The 13,690-nt window shown below is 45.6% G+C and overlaps 1 protein-coding gene across 12 annotated transcripts in view; it reads right to left on the bottom strand.

The window, feature by feature from the left end:
• Positions 1-13,690, bottom strand: part of CAMTA1 (calmodulin binding transcription activator 1) — a 375,482-nt gene that overhangs the window by 134,625 nt on the left and 227,167 nt on the right. For all 12 annotated transcript variants that reach the window (XM_080563929.1, XM_080563940.1, XM_080563939.1 and 9 more), the window contains one exon: positions 6,710-6,781. In XM_080563929.1, coding sequence (XP_080420055.1) covers positions 6,710-6,781 — 72 coding nt within the window. The remainder of the gene's footprint in view (positions 1-6,709; positions 6,782-13,690) is intronic.

Below are 13,690 nucleotides of genomic sequence, written 5' to 3'. Positions count from 1 at the left end.
GGTGCAGCACAGCATGAGCTATCAGATATGGCTTATGGATACTCTGAAAGATGCAGCTGGTGCACGCAGGACTGCGTGAAGGATGATTAAACACCACTAACAGCACTCTGCACACCTGCACCGCCCCCATCAGCATGTCTCACTTACTCCTTCCAGGACAGACTTCTTGCCTGGACATCACACCTGTACAGCTGCTGATCTGCCTGGATTTCTTCCTGACGTTTTCTACTCTGTGGTAAAGCCTCACAGTGACTCCCCTGGCTGCTGAGAGCATCCCGTGAGTGTGAAAGGCATAATGATGCAACACAGCTGGTTTTTAGCTATTACAAGACTGGATGTTTGCATTGCAGCCATTACCGTGAAGCCTGATTTGCAACAGCTCTCTGACGGGTACTGGCATCTCCTGTACTTTTTCCTGTCATCCCCAGACTACCTTCTCCCAGCACTGGCATGTCTGACCCACCACAAGAGCAGTGCAGGGGCAATGTGGCAGTATATGAACAGTGCAGATTTTCTAGATGTTACACAAGTCTGCAGGAGACAAGGGAAAAGCCCTCCCAGTGCCTTTCAGGTGGGGTACCCAGGGCCATCGTGGGACTGAGGCAAGCCCTGCTGGGACACAGGCCCTGTCCTCCCTCTGCTGGCAGATGAGCCTGTGCCCTGCTGGCCTGTGCCACCCTGCTCTCCGTGGACTTATCTGGGGACACTTTGCTATTTACACACTTTTTTCACCATTGTAAATAATTCAGCAAGCGGTTAATGTGCATACCGTGTGAGAAAGGTATCTGCCTACATATTGCTCTCAAATGCTTGCTAGCCTTAATTTGTTTGATGGGCTGTGATGAATAGGTAAACACCAACAGACTGAACATCCATAGGTATCAGTATTACCTGCACTTCCTACTTCCACAAACATGTTTATCAAGAAAATCTCACCTGTGCAAATGGTACTGGCAAATGACTAAGCTAATGAATATTCTTTGAACTAATTCATAGGCTTTATTTGAATATTTGCTCATAATTCCTTTTATTTTATTCCAATTTTTTTCTTTTATAGCTGAACCACAGGATGTCCTAGCATGTCAGCAGCCTTCTGTCAACGATTCCTGGCCTCTTTTTGCTGTGACCATTGTTGTTATTAAATTACTGCCGCAAGTGGGAAGGCATTTGGAAAAAAACAAATAATATTAATGAAAACAAAGTGCGTCAAATACACATTCTCTCCATGTTTAAGCAAACAATTATAGAAAAGATAGCAATACAAAAAAGTTCTCTCCCATGTCATGAAAAACTAATATATATAGTTACCGTGAATTCATTAAAAAAGAAAAAGCATGTTTCTATAGCACGCACGGTCTGTATATGACTTATTACAAGAGAAAGAAAGACTGTTTTCAACATATCGCTACCCACAATTGCAGTGTCTTAACACCAGCACAAGAAAAGATATTCAGAATCTCCTAAAGGCGGGATGGAAAATGCCAACCATCAGCCCTGCTCCCCCATCAGACTGTCCAACAGAGAGTCTCCAGCTGTACTGCATGGGAGTGGAAAAGAGCAAGAAACACATTGGTATTAATGGTTACAGACAAAGCCTGCTTCCAATAACCTTTGCTCACGGCAGCCAGCCCTGGGAGCCTGGCACTAGATTAATTTTAAATTCCTGGGGTGCCAATTACCAGTACACAGAAGGGAACTCTGCATTTTGTAGTCAGCTGTGCCAATGTTTGAAAATAGACTATATCTGAAAATCCACATTTTTTCCTGCGTTAGTCATTATGAGTACAAACATTTTTCTTTTCTATTGACAGAAAATCTGGTGCCATTTTGGAGGTTTGAACACACGCAGCACGTGTGCTCGTACACGAACGTCCTGCTGGCAAACAAGCCAACCAGCGCAGTGGCAGTGCCTGTGTGCTGAAGGCTTTCCAGGAGTACCTGCCATCACTCACACCTAAAAAAAGACTTCACAGTGCTGTTCTGTGCTTGACTGACTGCAAATGGCTAAGGCACTGTTTCTTTTAGAAAGCTAACCAGTAATGCCAAAAAGAAAAGAACCATTCTATATTCAGTTACTGGGTTTAGCGCTGCCGGGCATGTGAAACCACGAGGAGCCCTTTAGAAAGGGATGGTGTCACATGCCATCAGCTTTGTCAGGCTTTCAGCGAGATTCCTGCTCGAGGCCTAAGCTGGGGACAGCGCCGCGGGACGCGAGGACGCCTCCACCCGCCTGGGCTGGGTCCTGGACCAGACGGGCCAGACCCCTGCTGTCCCCACAGAGCGGCTCCTCCTCGGGGCCGCGGCACGAGGCGGGTTCCTCGGGGCCACATGCGGAGCCGCGCCGCAGCAGGGGGCCGTGAGGGCCACCCGCCCGCAGTGCTCACAAAGTGCAGCTCGAGCACTGCCTCACCCAGAGCCAGAAGAAGCACTGAAAAGACAAGGCGATGCGTGACTTGGGGCAGAATTCAAAAACAAAAGCTATTTCTTTTTATAACAGTATCATTAATTTCCTTGGGAATGGCAGTGCAGAGGGCCAAATGAAATGTCTGGAAACTGGAAGGTGGTCCAAAAAAGAGTACAACTAATTAAAGATGCAGCAAATTATGAGTCCAGGAGGCTTTGCAGCAGCCTGGTTTTTAAGGTGCTACTGAAGATTTCTTCATTGCTTCCCAAATGCTCTTTGAAGAAGTTATTCACCTCATCATCTCTCTGTCTGTGTGTTGTGCAGACCATGACTTTATTCTTCTAGAAATCAGGAATGTGAAAGAAAAATATGAAAACAGTGTAGAGAACCACCTTTGTCATTATTCCTTCACTCAGCTCCAAGAAGTCAGTATGGGAGGCTGAGTGCCCAGAGCTGGAAGGTCTTCTGCAGAGGCATTACAATGTTTGTTCTACAATTACAAAATCTATTAAAAAGAAAACTAAAGTATCTTTTTTGGTAAGGCAGCATTAAAAACCTATTATGAAGAAAGACTAAAATGTCTCAAAAAAAAAAACCACCACAAAACTTCAGATTACAAAGGAGGAAACCTCAGCTGTGTCCTGTATAGCAGACTTGCTATCGCAACCACACAGTGCCAAGTTTGCCATCACAATGACATTTTTCTTTTTCCCCTCTGAAAATGAAGCCAGGATAGCATCTCTTTGGCAACAGGAAACACTGAAAACATTATTACCATGAACTTGCTGGCCAGAGCCTTGAAGGAAACGCTTGGAAAAGATAAAAGGACTTGGTCTGTTGTGAACGCTACTCGATTGAATACCGTTTGCCTTTCAGTCAGGAGCTGGCTGTCATGCTGCCTTCCAAGTGCACACAAAACCTGTTTCTCTAAATTAACATCCACTGCTGAGTTGTGAAAGACCCAGCATCATCATCCTTGTGCTCTGCTGCAGACTGAGATCAGGCTCCTCGCACCGGCCTGGGCCTCGCCCCTTCACCAAGGTGTTGCTGCCACAAGGACACTGTCCTCCCCTGAAAAACACACTTGCTTACAGTTCAGATTGATTCATTAGATACACTTTTGAATAATTTGGCAGTTCTAATAGGACAGGAGGGTGTTCCAGAATTGTGTCCCACAGGGGTGCACGTTGATGAATTAGGCTTATAGCATTGTTCACATTAATCTTTTATTATTAACTTTAATACTATTTATTTATTATTAATAATACTTATTATTAACTTTAATAATAAAAGTACTTTATTATTTTTATTATGTACTGTCCTTAAAGCCTTCCATTGTAAAATTAAGAAACCAAAACACAGTGCCAAGTGGAAAAAGCAAGGCCAAACGGCCGCCTAAGTCAGTCTGCAAGGAAAGCAAGCATTTTTGCACTCTGCGCTGGGGCAGCCTTACAGAGCCCCCGGGTGCAGCGACCTCGGCTCTCGGCGGGGCCGTCTCCCCCTGTGCCCGCAGCCAGCCCCCCGACCAGCGCCGCAGCCTGGCCGTCGGGCACCGACGCAGCGCGAAGCTCCGCACCGCTGCGGGCCTGGCGGGACCCAGCCCTGCCTGAAACTGAGCCACCTCACACAGTGAAGGCACAATGCGCCCTTGTTTCTAAATAAAAGCATACTACGTCCACAACGAAATGTCCTGCATCACGTTTTAAAAATAGGCTCATAAGAAATGTATTTCCAAGTTCACTCTTCTCAATCCCAATCAATTACCAGAGCAAAGAAGATGGCCTAAACATTGACCACGAAAGAGCCAGACCTCAGGACACAGGAAAGGAGATCCTATGGTACTGCACTGCAACTGGTTAGATACGGGCTTCCTAAATGTCCCAGCAAAGTTCAGTGGTGCCCCCTGAGAGCGGACAACAAAAGCAGGTGATTAACAAGAAGAGGGCTGACCTGGGAGAGGAGGACCTCTGCGGGACTCCCGCAGGCTGTTCTGCCCGCAGCACAGGGGGCTCCCGGGACTGTCTTTCGTTGGGGAGCACACAGGCTACACGAGCATCGCTCAGGCTAGTGGATAGTGGGTTGAAACTGGGGGAAGTTTCCTGACGGAAAAATGTGCAAAGCTAGAAAATACTCTCTTAGAGGTAATGAAGAAACTCCTAGCGTTTGGGAGCAAGCCTCCCTGCAGGTCACAGTCTAACTTTGGGCTGGAGTTTTGCAGTCTGTCTTGCATCACCTGTTCATCTTGGCATCTGATAGGAGGGACTCTGCTGTCTGCCCCGTGAATTTCTTCAGAAAGTGGCCTTCCTCAAGATTTTCAGCTTACGTGAAAAATTTCGTGAGCAGAGCTGCCTTTTAGCAATGCTGGAAGCCTCCTGGCACTGGCAGGGGCTGAAGCCTGGGCTCCGGTTGCTGCAGACCAGCAGCTGGTGCTCTGGGGAAGGACCTACAGCACCACTATGGGGCCGAGCACGCCAGGAGCTGGAGGTGCTGGTGTATGCACTGAGCAAAGCTAAACATCTTCCAAGCTTTCACAACACTTCTATTTCCCAGAGCTCTTGGGACTGCAGAATGAGGATCTTTTCACCAACACCCTAACCAACTTCCTGTTCCTATGTAGGCAAGAACCGCGAGAACCAAGTGATCTGCTATTCCACCCATCTTAGTTCTCTCTCTGCCTTCACTGGGGACACCTGGGAGAAAACATTAACTGAGCAAGCACGCAAGTGCTGCCATGCTGTGCCTACACTTCAGAATTAACTTAGAATTTCCTTTGAATTCTCATGTCACATCATCCATCACAGGCACCAGCAGAGACAGCCGCTAAATAATAAAACAAACAGATGTCTGCTGCGCAAGGAAAACTGGACTCTAAGTTTAGAGATTTTGTTCAGTTCCGTGCACTGAACTGTGAACTTTTAATGGCTTCTTTAGTCATGCTTATAAACAGCTCCCCCATCTCCTTGCTGCCTGCTACATCCAACTTCGTACACAGGTCAGGAGCTGGAGAGGTGGCGAGGAAAACCTCCCGCAGCTAGGAGAAGGGCTTAAAGTTGGTAGATTCAACACGGTTGCACTGCATTTTCAGCAAAGTCACAACACCACAGTTTTCCTCCATGTAGGTGAAATACCAACTGCTCTGACTGCAGCAGTGAAGGGTTTTTGCCCCTTTACTTACATTCAACATTTGTATTTTGAGGATGCAAACAGAGCTCAGAGATGCACGTAAGCATAACAGAGGACAGTAACATTTTGTGTATGTTCCCTTTGATTAAGCCCACTGAGTAGGCAGCATCTTCTGTGGTTTGTGGGGTGTCTTTTTATGCAGCTGAGAGAGCAACAGCTTTGTCTTTTTTAATATGGAAGTGTGATTCCAAACCAAGGGAAAAACATGGAAGTATTTTCCATTTACTTCTCAAAACATATGTCATTTTCCTTAGACCCAGTTGTTTTCAGGACTGTGGGGGTTTAATCTTTAAAACAATAACATTATTACAGTATTTGTCAAGCGCTGTTTTCTAACAAAAGAAAATGAATTGCTTCCACATGCTCAGCATTTGTAAGCAACAGTAAATAGTCAATACAAGCAGCTCAGCAAACTTACATTTAGCACTCCAGTGTCAGCAAATACCCACCCCAGGCACTCAGCGAGTGAACCCGAGCACACCTACCATGTCCCGAGGACCACTCAGTATGAGGCCACTACCCAAACACTGCAGAACGAAGAGGAAAACTGCTAGACCTTTCAAGGGACTTGATCGTGCCCACAACAATGAGAAGAATCACCCAGTAACCCAACAGAACTACCTCAGAACTAAACTCCCTGCTGGAGGAAAGCCGTTCCACCCACCCTTTTTGTGCAGCTTGCCATGAGGTTTACACTAAATTCAGACAAATCCCCACAGGCTGCTTTCTCTCCCACGACATTGCATGCTCAGGAAGCAGCTGGCTTCCTGAGCTCCTACTGCATGACTTGCTTCAAAATGGAAAAAAACAAACTAAAAATCTAGAAGTCTCATTTTAGCTGACTCTGTTTAGGGTACACTTAAGCTCATGCTATAAAGAGAAAGGGAGCTATACATCAGCTCTGTATTTGCTAGAAACTTATCTAGAGAAAACATATCACAACTCTAAAGAAAGATGTAACACTTTATGAAAATTCCTAGCACCTTCAGACAAGAAACATCCCCCAAAGCAATCAAACACCCCAGAGAAGGGCACGGCTGACTTCCCAACAGCAAAAAGAAACACAGCCGTACAAGTTCATTTGGAATAAAACCACAAGAAAGGAATTCATCACCATCCTACCTGAAGAAGCCAGTAGCACCTTCTGTGAAACGTGGGGATGATGGAAGAATGGACGTAACAGCCATACAAGCACTAAGGACAAAAAAAGAGAAAGCAGATACAGAGTTAGGGAAAGAAATCATTATCCGAATGACGAGCAAGTTTAAAAGGCAGCACCCAGAGACAGGAATGAGAGAACATTATCTGGTATGCTACGCTGGCATTTTTTGAAGTCAGTCCAGGGCTTTGATTCTGCTGGTAAAACAGAATGGCAGGTTATAGCAGGGCAAAATTTTAGGAGAATACATTTTAAACACTACTGTGGGTTAAAGACTCAATGGACAGAATTAAACATCAATTAAACATTCCTCTAGTTTATATATGGACATAAGCCCCAAACTGCAGATGACCAGATTCAGCCTTTTTGTCAGTTTTTGATACGGGTGACAGAGGCTTTTTCAGTTACTCAACGACTCACGGTGCCATCGCTGCAGCACAGGTGCCTGTGCCCACCCTGCACACTGTGGAGGAACCCAGTCCTCCACCACACAGCCACGTCCTCAGCTTCTGCTGCAGAGAAACCCCTTGGAGATGCACTAGCCCTATGGGGGCAGAACTAGAACCAAAGTGCCTGAATTCCCAAATCAGCGTTGCCAACTGTCCCAGTTGTCATTAGAAACACTTAGCAGGCTGCCTAGGCTCTCTTCACAGCCACTTCTGTGACAAGGTACTGCACTGAACTGAAGCTCAGCCACCTAGGTAAGATCAGAAGAAATAAAGTCGCCCCATATTGCTCTAGATCCAAACAATTCAACATATGTAATTTCTTTATTAATATATATTAAAAAAAACCACACCTATTTTACATGGCTTATCACTCAGGTACACAAATTTAAAATTGAGAGCATGTAAACCGAAAAAATTGTTGTCATGGATTGTTTTATACAGCAAAATGAGAAGATAGTGTTTTGTTATTGTTGTTTTAATGAACTTTGCTTGTCCAATTACCTGAAACGAGTAAGGGTAAGGAATTCTTCCTGTAGCAAAATCAGATTTCCAGTGTGTTAAAACTCAAACAACACCGTCAGTTGGAAGCTAAGCCCAGTACAAACCAAACACAAAACTGTTATTAAAGTATCCCCATACAATTCCTGCCCACAAAATATGTTTATTGCTAAGAAAACAATATTATTTTCTGACTCTGCTGGCTTTTAATATAGTCCACGTGGGGAGAGGGGATGGGCATGCATGTGATGATATATTCCCCTCTACTGAAGGTGATTAGTTTTCCTTGAACGAGAGATTGCAACAAACGAGCAATCTGCTTGCAGCTTTCTTCAGATATTTCCCCTGAAAGATCACAGATCATGCATGTTTTAGGCATGCCGATATTCTACAATTACAGAAGGAAAAAATAAGTAAAGCCAGCTGCAGGGGATTTTGCAGAGGAACTTCATTTTTCGCTTTACTCCAGCGACTGCACTGATTGCAACAACGCTCATAATTACCACTCTCTGCACACTGCTATGGGCCCTTGCTGCTCCCTGGGGAGCAGGTCCGTGCGCCGGGGCCTTGTGCGGGGTCGCGCAGTGCCCGTGCCCAGCAGGCGGCCAAGGCAGCTCAGTGTGTGCAGATGCAAATGCTCTGCCCTGTCGTGTCAGAGCTTGGAGAGCAGCGCTCCGTGCAGCTGCAGAACGAACAGGGAAACACGGGACTTGGTGCTTTTGCATCCAGCACTGAACTTGGGGCTAAGCCATTCAATTCCACACTGATGGCGTGACAGGCTGCTGCTTTCTTCTTCTTTTTTTTTTCTTTTAAATCCAATGGAAAGATATTTAGAATCCAGTGAACATTTCCCAACAAGTAGGAGCAAGCTACAATAGGCAAACAGACAGCTACCAACTTCTCCCTAACACAACAGCGGTCAGGGCAAGGAAGAATTTCCCTGTCCCAAACAGGTATTCCCACTCCCTTCTGCACTGCTGTGTTTGAGGGAAAGATGCTGAAATTACATACAACCAACTTGCGTGACGATCTTGAAATAAACAAACATATGCAGAAAGGGAGTAAACGTTCATAAAATATCCCCACCCTAAGCCCTTCTTCTGGTGTTTGGGTATGAACAATAGCACATCAGATGGACAGGTACATTCAAATTGGGGAAATTTGGTCTATGAACGCTAAGAAAAGAATGGAAAAAATACAGAACAGCTATATCATTAAAAAACCTTATTTGGAAAGCAAGCCTAGTGTTTATGAGTTCCAAAATATTTTAAATATTAAAACTATTAAAAACTATTTGGGGTAAATATTTTAAAATGTTCAGTGTAAATATTAGCAACCTGAATGCCATCAGCTAAAGGGCTCTCATAAAACAAATTTACCAACTGAATGTATGCCGTGTATTTGAAGTCCTGAAACATCAAAAGTGAGTGACTTAGGAGTTTCTCCCCAGTTTCTGCAATTAATTCCTCTCTCGGTGGCCATCCAGCAACCTCTGCCCTCAGCGGGAGCTCTGAATGGGGAGCATCTGTGGGCAGGAGCCGGGCGCTGGCAGCAGCTGAAGCTGCACCCCGCTCTGCACGCAGGGAGGGAGGGTTAAGCGCTGCCGCGAGGGATGCGGGGTGCTGCTGGGTCAGTGTGCCGGGGAGACTGAAGGACAGTCAGCTGTCTGCTGGCAAGGAAAAATGCTCTTGGTTTATTTCCTTACTCTTAATTTTGGTCTTCCCCACAGTTGCAGGATGGGATGGCCCTCACGCTGGTGAAACTTCAACAAGACTTTAAATCACGTTAACTGAAACATAAGCGGATGGGTGCTAGAAAATCTTATCTCTAAATCACTGTCTGAATTGTCTAGAATATCTGTTTTTGCAGATACGGACGCCATGTCATAAATACTGATGTTAAGGTTAACGTGTGGAATCAAGGCTTTATTGGCACTTGTTTGGATGACCTGCATATCTTACTCTGTGCTCTGTCATGCCTGAGTAATGCCATTATCTTGGCTGCAAACCAGCTCTCACCGGGACACGGGCTCTGTCTCTATAATCTCTCCAGTGCAGGAATCCCAGCTGTTTGGTGCAAACACAAAGGGTCTGGTGTATCTTGATTTATAATTCTTCTGTCTCGAAGGCACCTTCATAAACTACGAAAATACTCTGCAAACAATGAACTTGCCAGCCTTGACATCATTAGCATGCCCTGTAACAGGATTAGTGCAGAGGGAAAGCCATCATTTCAGGTGTGTCATTAAAAGCGCACGCTTATCAGCGAGTACACTCAGAGGCTGGCTGCAACGTCTCCTCCGCAAGATAATCACTCACAAGGTCGGCTTGAATTAAAAAGGATTTAAAGACTGCTGGCTTCTATCACAGAGTTATTTTTAAAATATAAATGACAAAGATTAATAACGGTTTTTAAATATGTCAAGGGTACATTTCACACACACACACACACAAAGAAAAAAAAAGAGAGAGGAAAAAAAAAGGGGGAAAAACCTCAGGAAAATAATCCAAAGAAAAGCTTAACATTTTAATCCCACCATTCAGCATGGGAAAAAAGCAGACAGTGTTTGTTTAAGATAATCCTTGACAGTGAATCTTGGCTGCACTGCAGCCTAGTGCTTTATTGAAAGGTCTTTAATATACAGTTATGCTGACTCAGAACTGGTCTTCCCATTTTGGAAAGCAGCGTGGAAGGTTCAGGATCACCAAGTCTGAACAGCTTCCCAGCAAGGACTTCGAAAGCAGGTCCAGAGCCCTCCTCTGAAGAAGCTTTCACAGCATGTGCACCCACCGCTCTGGTGCCCAAAACAGAGGCTGATGCAGAAGTCAAGGACCCCAACCTTAGGGAAAGTTAAAATTAAAAATTAGATCCCAGGAAGGAAAAGTGTGCATAGCTTAGCGGATAAAGTGATTTTTCTCCTTGTACCGGTAAGTGCTGTTTTAAATGCTATGATCTATTTGAATGGGGGAAGCACCCACATTCCTCAGCTATGAGAGAGACTAAAACCATCTGATACACGTTTCTGGATTCCTGTTGAGGCTGATGGCTTTAGCGACTGGTGCATTTTCTGGAGGACTACACAAGTCCAGCAGCACTGAGGTTCCCCGGGCTCGCTGTGCAGCCAGCAGCTACAGGCACGCTGCCATGGTGGAGAGGGCACTGCAAAGGAGAGAGGTGCCCGAAGCACAGCAGCACTCCTTACCTGCTTGAGGAAACTGTCCTCCAGGAGGAGACAGAAGCTATTTGCTGAGCATGAGGCAGTCCCTGCCCTGAGCTGGGTCCAGGCACGCCACAGGCTGCATGCAGCAAGAGCACGTGGAAGGTACCCCCGCGATCTCATCTGTGACTGCTACCTGGTCCTCCTTGTTTTCGCTCCTGAGACTCGCGCTTTTCCTGTGAACTCTTCAGAACAAAACTGAAATTCCTTGGGAGACCTGGTCTTTTATCTACAGGTCTGTTGTTTAAATCCAGCTGAAGATGGTACCTCAAAGCTGTACTTATCTAAAGGAAGCTCAGATAGTACAAACAGCCACAGACTAAATCTTACACATCCCCAAGCATGGGTGGCTATGGCAAACTCCCAGGTACCACAGCACGCAATGCAGTTAGTTAAAGGAGGCTCTAAAAAACAAAACAAACAAACAAACAAACAAAACAACAACAAAACCCAACCTCTTGCTCAAAACAGGCAAAAGGGGTTTCATTAGCTGTTTCGTCTTTTTTCCTTTTTTTTTTTTTTACTGGGAAGGTAAAAAAATGCCATGGCCTGTGTGTCTGTGGTTATGTTAATGCTGGGCTGGGCTCTCAGCCAATGCATTAAGTGAAATCGAATTCCTGAAACCAGCTTTAATCAGCAGATTTTTAAGGTTAGAATTACTCTCTCCTCTACAAGGCTTGCCAAGGTTAATTCTGTTCTGAGCATGCTGAATTAATGGGCTGGACAGAGAAGAATTGTTTTTTCCTGATTTCCTTTTAAGTTCACAAAATCTCTAGGAGAAAAGAAATAGTATTTCTGAACTGCCTGAAGAGAAAAGCCTCTTCAGCAGCTTACGATTTCTGTTTTGAAAACAGAGACGAAGACGTGAACTTCTGTCACCTCCTGGCTGAGCACTGGGTATGGCAATAGGCACCAGCCTGTCCCCGGAAGGAAGCCCCGGGGGGCAGCTGCCCTGGGGCGAGGACTTGGATGCAGCTCCCAGCCCTCAGGTGCTGCGGGACGGTGACTGCTGCGGCAGGAACAGCTTCCCTTGGAGCGTGCTGCAGTCACCTTTCAGGGAGGGATGCGCTTAGGTTTGCAAATTACATGACACTTAGAGGTTTAAATATTAACAGTTTCATATCCCCCCTGCCCCTCCAGCCAACAGAAAGTAATCAAGACGAAAGTTTTGGACAAAAAATGCCATAAAGATGTTTCCAGGAGGCAACAGCCAGGTGAAGAAGCCTACAGAGCAGGGAAGAGAGGAAAACAATGAGATGAGAGTAAGGCTCTGAATGCTTGCAGAGGTGAGCAGAGTGCTTTTTTGGCCATTAGCTTAGGCACCTTCAGGGAAGGCTGCTGGATGCATTTTCCAGAGAGGAGCAAGCAAAATTGCAAAGTGGTCTTGGAAATGTTGCACAGTGTTGTACACACTTAGGCAGGAAATTTGAACATGCAACGAGCGTAGACTTTGTCCTGAAATACTGCGGTGTCAGGGGTGCCCCTTTATGCTGACAAACCAGCCGGTTAAACATCCTCCCCTTGCCGCAGCCGGGCTGGGAAGCAGCAGTGCAATTCCGAGACCACCCAGCGGCAAAACGCCACTAGCACAACGCAAACCTTCCCCAGCACTGCTCGCCTGGAGGACAGTGGGGAGGCACATGGGGCAATCCTTCCAGCTCCCAGGGGAAGAGAAGCAGAGATTTGACAGTCACGCATGTTGATAGCAGGAGTACCTCTGAGGCGAAGACGGTCCTGTTTCTGCAGGCAACTCCATTCAGGCCAGAACAGTACTACCAAGCTCGCACCAGCCTGTACGACAAAGCCAAGCTCTCCATGCTACGCCCCTCCTGCTTCTGAGTGACAACACCCCGTAACTCCCCTTCAACGTGAAGTCCATACATGCCTCCAGAAGTTCTCAGCTCCAAACAGCTTATTTGCAGCCCCAGTGCTGCTCCCAGAGAGTCCACCTCTGCCAGCTCCGCTTCATCTTGTACCTTTCTAAAATCGACTGCTCGTTAAAGAAAAAAGGGCTTTCTCTGGACAGAGAGGCATAGCTGGGCAATTAGAACTGCCTACCCTTCCATTTATATGCAGCTCACATCTCGCATTATCAAACCTCTGAAAACTGGAGGAAAAAAATCAAAGTATTAGTGCATTTTTTTATCCTAAGCTCCTTAAAGTGATTGTAGCTTATTTAAAAATAATACAGTAATGCTGAGGTGTTCTTCCTTAACAAGAACACCTTGGGAATGGAAATAGGAGAGCAAGGAATCAAAAATTCAAGATAGGGTTGGTCAGACTTTGAAATTCTTCTCCCCAGTGAGTTACACTAGTGGATATTTATAAAAAAAAAAGTCAGGATTTTGTTCAGATTTTCACACTGAATTCCCAATTCCCTTAATAAGAAGCTAAATCAATCTTTAGAGAACAAACCATGTAAGACCCGTGGCTCTAAATTATTAAAATATACTTGAGTAATTTTATAGCGTAAGGCTTCAACTTCTAATATCCCAGCAGCCTGCACACATCCTAAGTATGACCTATACAGGTCAGCGGGGAAAAAAATAAGGTCCTCTGCCTCCAGACTTGTGGGAAGGCAGGGGACGGACCAGGCTGCTTGCTCAATGCCCTGGGCACATGCTTCTGCCCTGGTGCCTCTCCTAGGCAGTATGGGATTTACACCAAAATCCCTAAACAAACAGCCTTTTCAAACAAACAGTCATGGCAACAGCAACAACAAATGCCCCAAATAATGGAATCTGACTGTAACACAAGTGAAATCCAAAACCTCCACCTCC

Source organism: Anser brachyrhynchus (genome assembly GCF_964034855.1).
Source record: "Anser brachyrhynchus genome assembly, chromosome: 21".
Classification (NCBI taxonomy): Eukaryota; Metazoa; Chordata; class Aves; order Anseriformes; family Anatidae; genus Anser; species Anser brachyrhynchus.
The sequence above is the reverse complement of the archived record's forward strand: the minus strand, read 5'-3'. Positions and strand labels throughout refer to the sequence as shown.